This window comes from Condylura cristata, unplaced genomic scaffold (assembly GCF_000260355.1).
Source record: "Condylura cristata isolate star-nosed mole 26May11 unplaced genomic scaffold, ConCri1.0 scaffold00008, whole genome shotgun sequence".
NCBI lineage: Eukaryota > Metazoa > Chordata > Mammalia > Eulipotyphla > Talpidae > Condylura > Condylura cristata.
In genome coordinates, this window is record NW_004567109.1 from 8771015 (window position 1) to 8788916 (window position 17902).

Here is a 17902-nt window from a genome sequence, read left to right on the forward strand (position 1 = left end):
CCCCCGCCCCCCGCCGCGAACCGGCCCCCACCTACCGGACTCGCTGGCCTTGGCCCCGCCGCTGCTGCCTCTCCCCCAGCTGCCCAGTTGTGCTTTAGGCACCAGCTGAATTTTCTCATCAATTGTAGGCTGTAACGTAAGTGACCACAAGTCAATTGTAGGAAATATTCTAGAAGAACAGTATGTATTTTTTCTATTGCAGTAGATAAATTTTAGCAGTAAAAATGAGCTTGGAATTTAGGAAATATAAATTGGAGTTCTTCAGTTTAAACTGGAATTCCTGTGGCTCCTGAAACATTTCCTCAAAAATCACTACCTGGAGCATGTACAGATTCAGCTCTTCCTTTTCAGATGGTATGCCAAATACAAGTAGTTTCTAATGATTTTCTTGTAGAATAATACCCAGTAATTAAAAAAGAAAAAGCAATGTACAAATACACTAACTTACTAATCTCTTCAACATGATTGTCAGAAAACAGGTTAAAAGACTCAAACATTTTGCATTTTAGCAAAGCTTACTATTGGCTCAGGTTGGAGAACGCAGTGGGAACACTCGTACAAGGGGAATAATAAAACAGAGGATAGAATGTTAGACAGGAGGCACCTGGTAGATCCCATCTAACCTTCAAAGTTCCTGCTAACTCTCAGGCTTAATTTTCCAAGCAGAGGTTTAGTACAAGTGCAAAGAATTATATTGTAATATAAATGATCAGAACCCCCCCACAAAAGCTATAATACTGGCCTTTGTGACAAAGATATTTCTATATTCTGACAGTGCAAGGCAATATATCATAGTTGTTTCACATAAATCTCTGCCAGTTAACAATGAATTTAGTGGTTTTGAACTTTTCCTATGGTACTTACGTAGAGTAACTACAGCATAACTATCTTAAAATTTATTAACAATTTACACATTTTGAAAGTACGTAGGAAATAATATTTATAGGTTCAATACCAGGACTGTTGTATTTACCTAGTGCCCAATGAACAGAAATAGTATTTTAAGACACAAATATTAAGTATTGATAGAATTTTTAAGGCGATAAAGGCACTGATGTTGAAGAAACCCTTGACCATGTTTAAGGCTGAGGGAAGCAGAAGTGGATGGGAATCAAGCAATACACCGACCACAACAGAAAACCCTGCTCAGAGATATAAACAACTAGAAGAATGTATCAAAATCTTAATAGGTTTCCAGTCTGTTCTCTGAGATCCAAAGAAATGTTTTTTTCCTGAAGTGATGCTTTGACAAAATCATGAAGCTATAAACAAAATGGCTATTTTCTTCCAAATCCACTGAAAGTGTATTATTAGTAAGCAGAAGAGACTGCAAAACCCACTGAGCTGTTTTCAGCTTACTCTACGTTCTCCAAGATTCTTCACCCTCATACTAATCACCTTCTGTTGAAAACACCTACTAGGAGAAAATCCTTTCCTCATATACTTTTACAAAATGTAATTCAGCTTTCTCTACATTCTCCAGGGTTCTTCACTCTCATACTGATCAGCTTCTATCGATAACATCTGCCAGGAGAAAGTCCTTTCCTTTTTAATGTCCCTGGGTTCTTGAAGAAAGGAAATTCCAGTATATTAAATCATTATCACAGAATGGATCCTGGCAGATCCTCTGTGATTTTAGTTCTTGGATATGGCAAACCAGTAATTCCTTTCACAGTTAGGCTCCAATAAAACAGGTTGACTGTTTTTATCCCCTCCTCCCCCTCCAGCTAAGGATACAAAGTATAAAGGTTTGGAACTGACTATGGCTTCTGAAGTCTCTGATATTCTGTTTCTTGTAATATCTCATAACTTTAAGAATTAACCTTGTTATTCCTCTTTACTAAACCTTTATAAAGATTAAAAGGACTAGTGCCAGAAAATACACCGATTGATAGTTACTTGTTGAAAAACATCTACATTAAAAAATAAACCACCCCATAACACGTGAAATTTGCCTATTTGATATGAGTAAGAACTAATTTTGAGTCATGTTTTGAGGCTGCAACAAATTGTGTTTTAAATGTCATACTCACCTTGGTGATTTTCAGGAATTTTGAGGGATCCAGCACACGACTGTTCTTGGCCCCTTGCACAGTGTTCCACCCACCTTCATCTACTCTCTGGACACCTGCAAGGAGAACAGAGTGAGCCAGTCTCTCCTCTGTCTCAAGACAGTTTGACAATGAGAGAGGATGAGCACTATTTTCAACTCAGCTGCTCCAATCAAAACCAAGGAAAAGACAAAACTGCCGAGTGTTTTTTTAATACCTTCAGCATGAACATACCAAACAGAAAACTACTCTGCTTAAATTGGAACTCCCATGGACCTAGAAGAAACCAAGTGTTAGAAATGAATAGAAATTTAGTGCTAGAGCAGAGTTTAGTGTTTAGATTTATATGTGTGCATAAAAATCTAGTGTTTTTAGATTTATATGTGTGCATAAAAATCTAGTGTTTTTATTTAGTGATTATAACACTTTGGGGACAATAAGATAGAAATTATTTATTCCAAAGGTTTATTTCACTTAATGGTGTCCAATGACATACTAGGTCTTGTTCATTCACTCTAAAGCTTGCTTCTCTAACCTTTCAGATGCTCAGATAGAAAATCTTGACATACCTCACTCCTATTTTATACTTACTTTATGCTTTATACTTTATCCCAATTTGCTGGCAAATCTAGGTTAGTCTTCACAATCTATCTAGCACCCAGCCTCTTTTAACTGCTACCAACATCACTGAGCCAGGTTGAGCAAGCAACATGTCATAGATCTCTGCCTCTAGCCTAGTAAACAGAAGTCAGGTTCTATAATTTATCCATTTAAAACACTTCTGTTCTCCATTTTACTCAGAGAAAAAGATCCTTATGGCCTTCCAGTTCTGGACAATCCAGATAATATGGCCTCTTGTCTCTCAGACCCCATCTTCTATCACTCTCTCCTCTCCCCCAAAGCTCTCACTTCCCACACTGTGTCCTTGCTCTTCCCTGAAAATGCTGCTTCAGGGCCTTTGTGATTTTTTCCTTTCCCTAAATGCTTTTCCCTGGATACCCACATGACTTAACTCTTTCTCATGCTTTAGGTCTCTGCTTAAATTGGTAGCGACTTAGAACTCTCCCTAATGCCTTCTTACAATTTGCAACCCCTACCACAAAGTGTTGCATTTCCCATTCCCTTCTCCTCAGCTTTTTATTTTTTAATAGAACTACAAAATTCGTCTTACAAAATCATCACTTCAGTATTTGTTTACTGTCTTTTTCCTTCTGGTAAGGTTCATGAGGGAAGGGACTTTACTTTGTCTCTCCTGTTAAGTAACAGGCACTCAGTAAGTATTTGTTGAATGAATGAATGACCATCAAATTGTCTATCTAAAAGCTTTTCTGGTCCTCACATACTGTCTTGATTTTCTCTGTGCTCTCTGCCATTACTATTCATAAACTGATTTGCTTCTTCCTGGCTTTTATGGCACTTATATTCTAGTCATCCTTCCACTTTACTTGCTCTTTATCTGTCATTTTTTCTAAGAGTTCTTTTCTTCCTTTGGTTATTGTGCACATACTCCATGGATTAGGCCTTTTTAATCTTTCACCCTCAATCTAGTACAAAATAAAAGTCATTACCTGAAAGGGAGGTGTCAGGGACTAGGATATGAAAGGTGTGTAAGTGTGGTCGTCCCATGTACTTAAAAGTATAATTTCCTCCCATCACTTTACCATGTGTTCTACTGTGTGTGAAAAACAATCGCTCATTCACTCTGTGCGCACACTATGCTGAATCCTTTACATATACTGCCCCTCACTTCACCCTCTTAAGGAACTTAGGAAGGTACTGTCACTTACCCATCTTACAGATTAAGTGACTTGTGCAAGGTGATACAGGAGAGGTGTAGGTAAGGTGTAGGGAGCTGAAGCACAAACTCAGTTTGGCTCTAGTCTGTGCTCTCAGCCACTACTGTTAAGACATAGACAATACCTGGTCACTTGCACAGTAGGCAAATGAGCATTCCCATCTGGATGCTCTCCTGTCATCGCAAATAAATAGGCCTCTTCCAATATTCCTAAACTCTGCCAATGGACTTTGTATTTTCTATTTTTAAAAGATCTATTTCTTTATGCATACAGAACTGAGTATAGGCCAGAGGTGCAGGGGGTGAAGAGGATTCACCAAAGACAGAGTGGGGAGCAGAACAGGCAGACTGACTGAAACACACTGCTGAGGGGAGCAGCAGGTGGGTCAGGAGAGGTCGGCTGCGCCCTGTGGATCAGCTCCCTAACCAAGGATCAAACTTGTAATTTAGTGGCTGCAGATGGCTTCACAGTGCTGTGCTTTAACCCGTTGTGCCACCAGGGAGGCCACTTTCTATTAAGTGTCAAATATCATTTTCATCTTCCATGTATATTTTAATCATGTTCTTCTTTCCTATTCTTATTGTTACTCACTCTCACCTCCTTAAATAAAAGACTTCAGCTTAAGCAACATTTCTGAGTTCGGGGTACCATCCTTCGATGCACCACGTAAACAGCAATCAACTTATGTCTTTTACAAACCTCTAGCACAACATTACTTCTTTGGTCAAACAATTATAAGAGCTCCTTAATGTCTACCAAGTCAAAATTTCTTGACCTGGTTTCACTGTCTTTGACAAACATTTTTCCATTCTTTCTGAACATCTGAACTTTGTTCCAATTAGCTTTGTTTACTCCTCTTTACAATATAAGCTTAATTTCATGACTAAAATTCTTCTTTCCCTTCCAAATAGCTATCATCTACCAAGAACTAGTTCAAGTATCATTTCTTCAAAATTTCCTTCCAGTTTTCTATCTCTCTACTCTGAATTTTAACAACTTTAATGGATAATGCATTTCATAATTGATAATACCCTCCATTTGTTTGACAAATGTTCCTTTGCTAGTTCTGCTTTCCCAGATAAACTCCAAGCTTCCAGTGGGAATGAACTATATATTTCTCTGATTTTTATATTACTCACAGACGCTGAGTATACACAAAATATGAAAAAATTTATTGTTGACACAGCACTGAAACAATCAATGAAATCATGTTTAATTATTACACTCTCCACTTTTTTACTAAACAACCAGTTATTAGGTGAAGCTTCCTCACCTACTAATTGCCACTTTCTTTGGGTTAGTCTTTCTGATTTCAACTCACATCCAAATACAGAATTCTTAAATCTCTTGGCAATCCTTGAAACTGCCAGGGTTTCAGGATTGAGTGGGTCCGCCCTTCCCCTTACCTGGTCTCCTCTTCTCTTTGGTCATGAGCTGCTGGACCTTCCTTTGCTCTTCTTGTTCTTCTATTTTAGCCTCTTTGTGAATCTGTTCAATAGTTTTAGGCCCTTGATCTGCTCTCCGAGAGACCCAATTACTCTATAATAGAAGAAAATAATGTTATTAGCTAGGATAACCAAAAAAAAAAAAAAGTTTTTGAAAATCTACTTTATATTTTTCACTACTGGGAAAGTACTAATAGAAGAAAATAATGTTATTAGCTAGGATAACAAAAAAAAAAAAAAAGTTTTTGAAAATCTACTTTATATTTTTCACTACTGGGAAAGTACAAATATAACCTGGTACTGGCAGTTTTCATTTGTCGTATAGGTAATGGCACCTGTGGGCAGTTGGGGACTAGGCAAAAGATAAGGTCTCCTCAATCAAACCTGAACTACATACACATGCCAATGAAGCATCCCAACAGGTGATGAATAAGGAAAGACACAGTGAAATACTGCCTCAGATGTGGTTTTTTTCCACTTTGTTTTTGTTTTTGGCTATTTGAAGGACAGCGAAGGGGAATTAAGAAAGAACAGATTCTTTGATCTTAGTGAGCTAACCAGTTCATATCTTTCAATAGCCATTTTAAGTTACAGGTGACTAGCAATTTTCTTTCTTCACTATCATGGTTCTGGAATCCTATACAAAGTGCCACACCACTCTGCTATCTGGATTTCCCCTTTGATGAAGACTAAACAGATCATCTCCTTCTAATTAATTGTATTTCTCCTTTTTCTTCCCTCCCCAGCTGCAGTGCCCACATCTAACGTAACTCCAAGTGGTTGAAGACAGCGCGTCAGTGGAGAAGTTTGGATAAGTAGTTTGGATAAGTAAGAATACGAATAGGTTTAAATCAGCATGCAGGCTCTGACCAACTGATAGTGGCTTTGGTAGCAAGGATCGGAGGCCATATGTGGGCCTAGCAAGACAGAACCAACATTAATGCTATCTGGCTGGGTAGAGAGCAGACAGGAGGGAAGTGGGATCTGTATTTAGTTTCTCTACCTTAGTGTCAGTTGCCATGTATTTCCTACAGGAGTTAAAACAAGAATAGAGGAAAAAAGGTGGTGATGGTTTAAAATAAAACAGTAACATAAATGTTATGAAAAATGAGGGAAAGAAGCAGAATAGGATAGTAGATAGGGAAAATAAGGGAAAATATTAGCATTTCCTAGGAGTACAGCATTTTAATAATTACCTAATTGAATCTTTATGACATCTAAATACAAAGCAGACAATGTCGCATATTAGAGATTAAAAATGGAAAGCGCAGGGAAGTTAAATGTATGTATTTGGAAGATCTTTCTTTTTAAAGACTAATTCATTTATACATACAGAACTAGGGTGCAGGCCAGAGGTGCAGGGGTGGTGAGAGGATTCACCAGATATAGATTGGGGAGCAGAAGAGGCAGACTGATGAAGCACACTCCTGAGGGGAGCAGCAAGTAGATAGGGGAGATCTGCCACACCCTGTGGGTCACCTCCGGGGCTGGGGACTGAACTCACACTGAAGCGGCTGCTGCTCACTTGTAGTGTTGTGCTTTAACCTACTGCACCAGGAAGTTGGCCATGATAGTGTGACCAATTATAGGCCAACAAAATATTAGTGATAATACTAACACTGAATCGGCTAGTCTCTATTCAGAATGACAAACTTTAAAATTGCAATGTGGTCTGAACACACAGGGACAGGCTTTTGTCCGTAACACACCTCTCTCATGAGTGTTTGCATCCAAGTTCTGAGAGTCCTGCAGCAAAAGTTTCGTTTTTACACATGGAAATACTAGGGCTTGATTTCCAATTTCTTAAAAAGAATCTGGAGTGGCAGTCATATTATTTTTCTTTTTCTTACCAGTCTTAGCTCTATCACATCCTGCAGCATGAATCGAATTCTAGATGAGGTTTTCCTTTCTTTTACAATTTTTTCCATTTGATTAAAATATTGGTCCATACGTGGCTGAAAGAGACACAAACATTTAGAGTTCCTATCTCAGGAATTCCCATGCAATTTTACCATGTAGAATTTTCAAGTGACCCAGGAGCACAACTTTCTGCCAAAAGGTCAATGTAGTAGGATTTAATTAAGCATATGATCCCCAAAGTAATAAGCTACAAATGCCAGGAAGTTGGCCATGACAGTGTGACCAATTATAGGCCAACAAAATATAAAGGGAAATGTCAGGTTGCAGGTCCCTGTAACCTCCCTTAAGAGAGAGGCAGCTATGTTCTTTGCCCTTCACTCAACTTTTCTGCTGTGAGTGACAAGCACAGGGAGATGGCTCAGGGAAGACAGAATGTTAAGATGGAGGAGTCGGGTTTTTGATCATCACTGAGCCGCTAGACTAGGTTCAGACTTGTCTTTCAACTTTATTTACATGGGTGAGGAAAGACGTCAGTCTTGCATGACACTGATAGTTGGGTTTTTTTGTCACAGCCGAACATAAATAAATTACTTAGCAGATTCAGGTATTGCAAGACATTCCTGACATTATTTCTTTGAAGCATCTCTCATTCCCTTTATTCAGAGTACCATGCTATGTTTGGGTTACAATATTTTGAATAACATTGTGTCATTAACTACAGCATACACGGAACTGGGTCTTCTTCATTTCTGTGTCACCTTTAAGTCTGACCACAGAAGCTACTCTCCCCTTATTTCTGCCCACAATTTGCTGTATAAACAAATGTGAAATGATCATGCTGAAAAAGGATACGAGACAACTATCTGAGCAACCAAGAACTGGTTATAATACAGGACCCTCTTTACCTCAGGCAATGTGGTAAAGAACAAGATGGCCAAATACTGATAGTGAAAAGGGTAAAAGGAGAGTAAACAGGGCAAGATGGAGCACTGTTGTTGACAATCTTAGTTTTTTTTATAACTGACATGAATTTCTGGCTGGAGGCTTCTGCAGTTTGGATTTTTTACCTTTGCTTTCTCAAAATCTAGGTCTTTGCCAATGGTGGTGAGGAGGCGACACAGGCACTCCAGGGATTCTTCATCATGGTTCTTTAGCAGCTTTACCACACAGTCATGCATGATGGCTTCAGTCAGCATTTTAAGTTTAAACAGTTCTCCAATAAACTTGATGTTGCCAATGGATCTCCGCCGAGCTTTGTCCTTAGCTTCTTCTAGCTCGTCGTGAAGTCTGGTCCTCTCTTCTGGCTGTTGTGTTAGGAGGAACAATAGCAGTCTGATGATGAAAACTGTATTACACAACAGATCCTTACCATTCCTCGGAGTTAGGAATATCCTTTGATACTTTGCCAGCAACATACACACTCCTCAGAAAATAGAACTATACTAAAAAATTTTGCATTAATTTTAGATTTCCAGAACTCAGTGAATTTTCCACATCTAGGTTCTGAACATCTGTCTCAGAAGGTTGAGTTGCTCTAACTTGCAGCACTAAGAGGAATAATGCACTCCTCTTAATATGATTGTCGGATCTCCACATGAAAAACAGGTGATAGATACCTACTGAAGTAGTAGACAGATGTAGCTGGTTTCAGGAAAAGCGTCTTTAATAGCACTCTTACATGCACAGGCACTGACATGGTGTAAAAATACTTACAGCACTGGCAGCCTCAAGTTCTTTCTGCTTCTTCTCAAAGACATCATCATCTGCTTTATCTTTTTCAAACTCCTTCTGGCAACGGTTCAACAACAGCTTCCGGAAATTCACTGTATTACCAGGCTTGTCTGCCATGGGTACTTTCAGCTGTATCCAGACAGGAAAATGCAAAAGCAGCAAGATTACTTAAAGCCACGCAATAATTTTCTCAGCATTTTCCTTGTTGTTCAAAATAATATGAATGAGCCATAGGTAAGCATTCTATTAGAGGTATCAAATTTGGCTTTTGACATTTCATGAGTTCAAGGTCCTAAACTGAAGCTGTCCTACATTTTATATAGAAAAGGTACATATTCCCCTTACATAAATGTACTAAATCTTGTATGACTGACTATGCCTAAAGTTGAAATCCAAGATTATTAAGACTATAATCTTGCACTTACCTAGGTATTTTAAACTCTGAAGGGTTACTACTTCCCCTTTTCTTACTACAAATATGGGTACTTTGGTTTAAAGTAACAAAGGTGTGCCCTTCCTGGCATCACAGTGGGTTGGAACGCTGCACTGCAAAGCCAAGCCAAGTTGTGGCTGCTTCAGTGCGAGTTTGATCCCCGCCCTGGAACTGACCCACATGGCGCAACAGACCTCTCCTGTCCCACCTGCTGCTCCCCTCAGCAGTGTACTTTGTGTTGATCTACTGGTTTTGTTCCTCATTGTTTCTGGTGAATCCTTTTGCTGCCCCTGCACCTCTGACCTTTTCTGTATGCATAAATAAATAAAATCTTTAAAAAAAAATAAAGTAACAAAGAGAGGGGGATATAAAGCAGAGAGAATTCCATGGCTATCGAACAACTATCATAAGTGAGATCCTTATTTTAGAAAATGCAGAAGAGTGGACACATTAAAATCTTTTCCTCAACAGAGTGTCAGCACTATAATAATGCTAGTACTTACCTTGACTATCAAAAAGCTTTATTATTTCTCATGTATCAAAAGAAAATAGTAGCTTTCTGAAAGTGTGATCTAACAAATGACCATCTTAGAAACATCTGTTTCATGTAAAGACCCAAAACAGAGGGGAGTCGTCACTGGGAGTCAAAATGCTTAGAAAGTTCCCATTTAAATGCACTAATAATTGCTTTCTGGTAGCTGCAATAGACCATCTCTTCAAGGTTTTACTTGAAACCAAATACAAGGATGGCCTTATAAACATGTTTAAAATACAAAGAAAACAGAATGAAGCAGCAAGTGACTAAAATAGTCTATTTTCAGAGAAAATCCCCCAGCATCACTACAAGCAACCTTTATACAACATGACCAAATAGTTTTTCTGAAATCAGAAAGTAGCTCCCAAAGATCTGGAATGCATGCATGGTCTCTGCCTCAAGACAACGGGAGAACTTGGTTAAAAAACATTGGTAATGTTATCAATCAGGATGGTCTTGGACAGATGCTGATGTGATCTGAATGGCCGGAGAAACTTCTTGAGAGCTGAGAACTATGAGACTACTGTAGTTGTGATAGAACTGATGGTATGATCTCCAACATATTCTCTATGACATATGAGAGAGCAATTAAAAAGTCCGGTTCTAACCAGCCCAGGAATCAAGTGTTTCACTGTACTTTCTTTCCAGCAGGAAACATTAATTTAAGAAGAGGGGAAGAGCGTCAACTGCTTTCCTTAGACAACTACAGAAAAGCTGACACATGGCCACACACATTCAGGCTACACACATGTGAGTGACTACAGCCTGTCTCAAGACTAGGTCTTCTCAATGGTCCACAAGAAGGTAGAAGGTTTTCCAAAGCAAAAGTCAAAGGTAAAAATGATCTCCTGCCATAAATGACCTAGAATACTGAGCAACACACTACAAGAGAGAACCAAAATGCAGATCAATTTGCAACGGAGATCCAACATGACATTAGGTTCCTGAAAAATGGTTCTAAAAATCAGAAGTTACAAGAACAGAAGACATCAAGCTGTGTAGCTTCTTGGCATAGTCACGAGAGCAAAAATAACTAATATGATAAAAAATCACCTGGACTACAATCTATCAGGATTAAAGAGATATTTCCCATATTATGGGCTTACTATGTCAAAAATGGGAAGAATGTGGACATTAATATGAAAATGCAAGTCATAGTAAGGGACCAGAATTAAAATGAATCAGGAAGATTAAATAATATTTGTGATAGACTGTTTTATAGGAACAAACAGAACAAACAGAAATGGCAAAAGGCAAGGGAGAATTCCTGATATGAAAGATGTAAAAAGGCACAGCTTTATGAAGTATTATGACACAGCTTTTTATAACTTTCGTGTAGGGGAGGTTATGTTGAATGGGATAGCTAACTATGAAAAGTTATGCTTTCTTTATAAACAATACCTCATTTTTCATAATGCCCATAGTTACTTAGAGCTGCAACCTCAAAGTTAATCTCTTTGTTGCTCTCTGAGCTATCAAGGGCATACATAGGTATTTCTTTTATTTTTTTGAAAAAATGTTTATTTCTTTATGCATACAGAAATGGGGTACTGGCCCAGAGGTGTGGGGAGTGACAGGAGTCACCAGAGACAAAATGGGTAGCAGAACAGGCAGAATGATGAAGTACACTGCTGAGGGGAGCAGCGGGCAAGAGAGGAGAGGTCTGCTGTGCCCTGTGGGTCGGCTCTCTGGCCCAGGAAGGAACACACACTGAGAAGCTAGCTTCACTGCGCCCCAAGGGAGGGCCATAGTTACTTCTTTTAATCCAGTATCAATTTCATTATTCAAAACAAGGAAGACATAATACCAAGGTATCTAACCAAGAATGCAACTTTTAAGTATCCAATGAATTAAGTTTAGTGCAAACATTTAATAAGTTGCAACTGAGATCCTCTGAAGACTGAAGTTATTGAACACAGAGCACTTTAATGGCAGGTAGTCACAAAATGAGGTTTGAATCCCAACTCTATAATCAGTTGTACAAATCTGAACAAGTCACCTTCCCGAGTTTCAACCTCAACTTCTGTAAAAGGAGACATTTCTAATAATTAAAGATTGAGGGACTACATAGTAGCTATTAAAATGAACCTTTGGAGACTGTTACAATGCAGCTGTCAAGTGACTTTGGTCAAGTTGTTTATCTTTACCAAATCTGTTCCTTTTGAAAATGGGATGGTAGTATCTTCTTCTTAGGACTATAGAAAGGATGAACTTGTCTAAATAAAGCATATGATAGTGGCTGGCACATAGTTAAGAGTCCAAGAAATAATATAGTTTTATATGTAGGAATAGAGGTAATGTTCTTAAATATCTGGCTTGTAGTGAATGGGTTTCTGATTAAAAATTAAGTTACCTATATTTAAAAACATGGATATCAAAGAAAGTATATAAACCAAGTTAGTTTACAAGATAATAGTGAGGGAACCATAAAAGGCCAAGGAAAATGACATTTGCTTTCCCAAAATGGTGGTCATGGGACATTTCACATATATAGGACATAAAGAACACATGACTGTGCATAAGTTTTTAAAATATATTCACACGGAGATATTAAAACCAATCAGGAACATCACAGATCTCTATGCCTAAGTGAATGAATGCCCAGTTACAAAACTCCCTAAAGACCTGATTGGAAACATAATCCTAATGTCCTCTGGGGACAATTAACAGGGATGCGGAAATAGGGACACAGGCCAGTGAGGACACGTATTTTGAGACTGTGATATGTGATAGCTTTTTCATTCTTAGGAGATGATAAATTCAACAGGATTATGTATTAAGCAAACATGTTTGCCTGTGGGACACTGTTCAGAAAACCAATGAAACTGGTTAGTTAGGGAAGACCATGAAGGTGGGTGTGAATCTGCTCAGGTGCTATGATAGAGTACCTTGGCGTGACTTAAAAAATAGGCATTTATTTCTCATAGGTCTGGAGGTAGGAGGCCCAAGATCAAAGTGGTCACTCATTTCTTGGTGAGGCCCTTTTCAGTTTGCAGACAGCTATCTTCTTCTTTACCCTCGTGTAGATGACATGAAGCTCTAGTGACTCTTCCTCTTCCTATAAAGGCCTTAATCCCATGACTGCGCTCTAACCTCATGACCTCACCTGAGCCTAATTACTTCCTCAAGGTCCCACCTCCTAACACCATGAGACTGAGGGTCAGGACTCCAACATGTATATTTTAGGGGGACACAACATTCAGTCCTGAACAACAGACAAGGCAGATGCTTGCAAACGTGATCGTTGGGTGATAGCAGAAATGAAAGGCAGCCTGCAAAATGAAAAAATGTTCATTAAACAGTAGCCCATAATCAAAACTGAGATATTCAAGTGTTTCAAATAGATTGCTTTGGAGTCGAGGAATATTTTAGTAAGACTGCCTGGTAAGCTGGATCACACCTACCTTTTCTTTTTTATTTGTATTTATTATCTGTTTAAAAGATGTATATTTTAATACATTATTTCTTTTTCAAACTTGCACAGGAACCAGAGTGGGATGATCCAGAAGCTGACCTGTGGTGCCTGGGTAAAGTAGTGGTGTTCGGAGGGGTTGGCCCAGGGCTTGGGGCCTAGCATTTCATTTTTACACAGTAAACTAATTGTCACATTACACTGCAAAATAATAATGTCTCATCTCACACTGGCCAGTCACCAATCATATATGAAACTGTCAGCATCACATAGTTATTTTCTTCAATCTGATACATCTTATCAATGTTGAAGACATTTTTTAAAATATGCTGAGCATTTTAAGAATCACAACCCCGACAACATCACCAATGGTTCTGTCAGCTGCATGTCAATTATGGTGATCAAAAAGGAGTCTAGAAAATGGGAATACGTGTTCTGGCCTTGAATACCATGGTCAGAAGGTTCAATAATGTCTCAGGACATAAAGACACTAGTGGTGACCCATGGTCTAGTAGCCATTATACTACAGAACTGATTTGGAACGACCAGCATAACAGAAACAAACAGCACCTCTACACTAACTCCAAAATTCTGATTTCTACAGGATAGTTTACTCGTCAATGTGAACAGCAACCATCCAACTAAACTCATGGGTCAACCATCTAATTCAACCCATGGGTCCATGGTGACATTAATTCTCTATGGTGATTATATCTGCAACTGCTAAAAGCTGAACATAACATACACTGTGCTATGGATGCATCTATCATGCTGCACCTCTATCAAATACATATGGAGAGGTACGCAGTACTGAGAAATGCCCACAAGATTCAGGATGGCTGAGCATTTCTCATCACTCTTTCAGAGCATTTTTCATCTTTCGTCAACCATTTTCCAGCTGCCTCCAGCCATTGGTTGTCCAAAGTTGAACTTCATGTCTGTAGTTCCAGACACATGTCTTAAGAGAATTAGCTTTCTCCCTTGCTCTGTGTCTCTTCCAAAACTCAGTCCTATCATTCTTTCCACATCTTGCTTTAAAGAACTTAAAGAGGTCAATGCTGGAAGTTGTGGAACTCATAACAGGATGCCAAGATCCATCTTTAGTTCCATCACTGAGGAACGGAGGCCTGCCACAGCAGAGATGAAAGGCAACAAAAGCATAGACTATGGCATAAAATAAACTCTATCAACAATTTACTATATTTCATTACCTTTCTCTAAGATGCAGCTTGCATTTTTATTCTTACTGACATCTTTTGATGAAATAAAGATTCCTAATTTTAATGTAGTCCAGTTTACAAATCTTGTTTTGTATGTAGTGAATTTTATGTCCTGATTAAGAAACATGTAGGTAAATTACTCTTTTATTAAGTATTTTTTCCCCCTTATATTTTGGACCTTTTATTGGAAGATGCTTTTCTATGACTGTTCTTAAAAAGTCTTCCTTCACTTTCACCTTTTACTTCACTTAAAATTCATTCTTGGTGTTTATACAAAATCTTTTCCATCTTTTCTTTACCATGTCAGTGGTTGTAAAACTCTTCTCAGCCATTCTCTTCAACTATCATTTCCTTCCATTCTGTCTTCTCCAATTATAACAAAGTTTGATTTTATTCACTCCTCCCCATCTCTAGCCTCGCTTTGGTATTTTATCATCTTTTGTTTTCTGTTTCATTCTGAATTTTAGACACCTATCTCATTTGTAATTCTCCTTAGCTGTGTCTGTCCTGCTATTAAAACCTTTTCTTTAAGTTTATTATAATATTCAACTCAGGAATTTCTATTTTACTCTTCTTATACTACCTGGTTGGTTGTTTTCAATCTAGTTTTATGTTTGTTTTCAATCTACAGTTCACGTAGTCACATAATGTCTTGGTAGAGATTTCTGGAGCCTCTGTGGGGCATTTGATTGTTGTTAGTTCCTTATTCATGCTGCTTTTTACCTTGTGTGCCAAATTATTTCTAATGTTTGCTAACATTTTATCAGAAAGTCTGTTAATTAAATAATTTTTGCTTGCTTCTTGCAAGTATCTATGGACATTCACACCCTGAAATCACTACAATCCAAATTCAAGGACTGAGTGATGTGATGCTGAACGCAGCGCCGTCAGAACAGGTGGATTTCCAGCTGCCCTGTTCCAAGCACGCAGTCCTTTGGGATCCCAGCCTCAGGACAGGAGGCTTCAGTAGGGGCCTTTATATAGAACCTCTTCCATCATTCTTTTGATGGGCCCTGGACCTAATTTTTGATCCCCTAGACCAGAAAGTCTTTGAAAAACTAGTTGTTTAAGGCTTTCAAATTAAAGGTAAAGTTTTACTAAATACCTTACTCTTATTTGTATTTCCACCTTTCCTGGGCACTTAGCCTTAGTAATTTTTCATGTCTTTCTGATCATAGAAGATTTTTTTTTTAATACTGTGATCAGCTATTATTAAGTGTCACTCATGGAAAGGTGGTCCGAATTACCTAATCTGTCAATACCAAAAACCCATATACTGCTGCTGTGTACTTTTCCCTTAATCCTACTACTGTAGTCATGTTTATTATTTATATACTGTATGATTTTATCATGTATGCATTTAATTAATAATTTCAGTTTGCATGCTACAAAGCCTTTCAAATATATTTTAGACTATGTTATTCAGTACTATTTTTGAGACTGATTATATGGATAGATTCAGTATTTTAATTTACATAATTTTATATATAAACTATTAAATTATAAATTATGGTACACTATTTTTTTAATTGAGAGAACACTTGTTTACAACACTATACACGTGTAGAATACTCTTTTATTTTCCTTCTTAGGCCTTTTTCAGTTGTTACCTACTATTCACTGTTAAAAGCCAATAAAAAAATTAGCATTCTTATATATGGTAAGCATCTGGTCATTTCTCTGGGATCTGTATCAAGTGAAATTGCTAGGTAGCAGTATGTGAACATTTTTAATATTACTGTCCTATTACAAAGTAACTATTCACCTTTACCAACACTTTTTATAAAGTTTCACTTTTTATTTCACTAATGAGTATATTTTTATTTGTTTTATCTTGTCATTTCTTTAACAACTGAGTAACAGTATGCTAAGGTAGCTAATGAATTTTCTAAGAATTGCCTGTGTTTTAATTGGGCTATTCTGTGCTTTACTGATTTGCCCTTTTTCTTTTGAATTCTGGGGTCTACTATTTTTTCAGTGATAGATATATATTCCAATGGGCTCTCCCAGGCTGTGACTTTATGATATTTTAATTTATTAATTGCTGCACCAATGACTGCAAATTTTAACAGATTTGATTTTTTTTAATGGATATTCACTTTGACTCATGCTGAAGAAATTTTTTATTAAAATTCAGGAGGATCATTTAAATTTTCTCCTAAAAGAACAGTTCTTCATTTTTAGATTTCTGGTACTCCAGAAATTGCTTCATGTTTGTATTTGGTTTCTATTAGTTTCTATTAGGAACTTATGACTATTCCTACCAGTATCTTGGTATCTCCAATGCAAATTAGTTACCTTTCAGAAAGATGAGAGGATGCAGATCTATCATGGACCAGAGCAGTTGGTGTTGCTCATTTGCTGAAATACACTGAGCTATAAGTTAGTGGTCTGTAATTCTTCATATGCCTGTGGCAGTGGTGTGCTGAAAAGGCCTCATATGATAGTTCATAGGAGTCAATTAGCAAACAGGAATTTTATGAATCAACCATCAAATTATTAGTAGTGTGAAATTAGCCAAGAGAAGACTATTTGCATCATTACATTGGGCAAAAGCAATAAATGTGGAACTTATTTTCTCCCAAACATCAAGTACCTTTGTTATACTTGGGAAACTTAAAAATATATACCCCCTGGTATATACTACAACTTTGTGGGAAATATATGCTCAAGAAGTAGAAGCTCTAGCAACTGACATGTGAGGAAAGATGATTTTTATAGCACTGTTTCTGGTTGCAAATATAATAAAACAAGCAAAACTCCCAAACTAGAGACAGCGTGAAAATGGGAAGAGAGAAATGACTAGAAACACATGGTATATACATATTATAGGATATTTTGCAACTTCTAAAAATATGTGCAAAAACCTAGAGTAGAGCCAAATCATAAGTAAAAACAAAACAAAAATACTAAAAAACAATGCATAATAATTCAAATACAGCATATCCAAAAAACCCTTTCTTCAGATGTAAAAGTACTTATGCTTTATCAAAAATATGATGTATGAGTTAAAGGAAATTGTGTAAGAATATATACAAATGACTATTTGAGGAAGAAAGGCTTGTGGTTGGTTAGGGCTGCAGTATTAACTTTTTCTCTGTATACCTCTATACTGCTTGGTTATTTTTCAATTTAAAATAATCTAGAAAGATTTTTAAATGTTTTATTGAAAAAAGGGTAGAACATAACAACAGTCACATTAAGTGGTGGCTTTGGTGGCTTATCTGTAATTTCTTCCTATTCCATACCAACTGAAACTATTGCCAGGTCTTTACAAAGGCCATTTTCATCATGAACAGCCTTTATTAAAAAAACCATTAACAGCCCTTCACTGCCTGTTAGACTAAATCCAAAATAGTAACGAGCACAAAACGTGGGCCAGAAGATCTGGGATCTAGTCCTAACCCTGACATCGTGAC

At 37.6% G+C, this 17902-nt stretch overlaps 1 protein-coding gene across 13 annotated transcripts in view; it reads right to left on the minus strand.

Moving 5' to 3' along the window:
* EIF4G3 (eukaryotic translation initiation factor 4 gamma, 3) overlaps positions 1-17902 on the minus strand; it is a 236988-nt gene that overhangs the window by 30077 nt on the left and 189009 nt on the right. For all 13 annotated transcript variants that reach the window (XM_012722291.1, XM_012722292.1, XM_012722290.1 and 10 more), the window contains 6 exons: positions 8866-9012; positions 8220-8456; positions 7143-7247; positions 5254-5386; positions 2034-2128; positions 36-129 (listed from right to left, as the gene is read on the minus strand). In XM_012722291.1, the coding sequence (XP_012577745.1) occupies positions 36-129; positions 2034-2128; positions 5254-5386; positions 7143-7247; positions 8220-8456; positions 8866-9012 (811 nt within the window). The remainder of the gene's footprint in view (positions 1-35; positions 130-2033; positions 2129-5253; positions 5387-7142; positions 7248-8219; positions 8457-8865; positions 9013-17902) is intronic.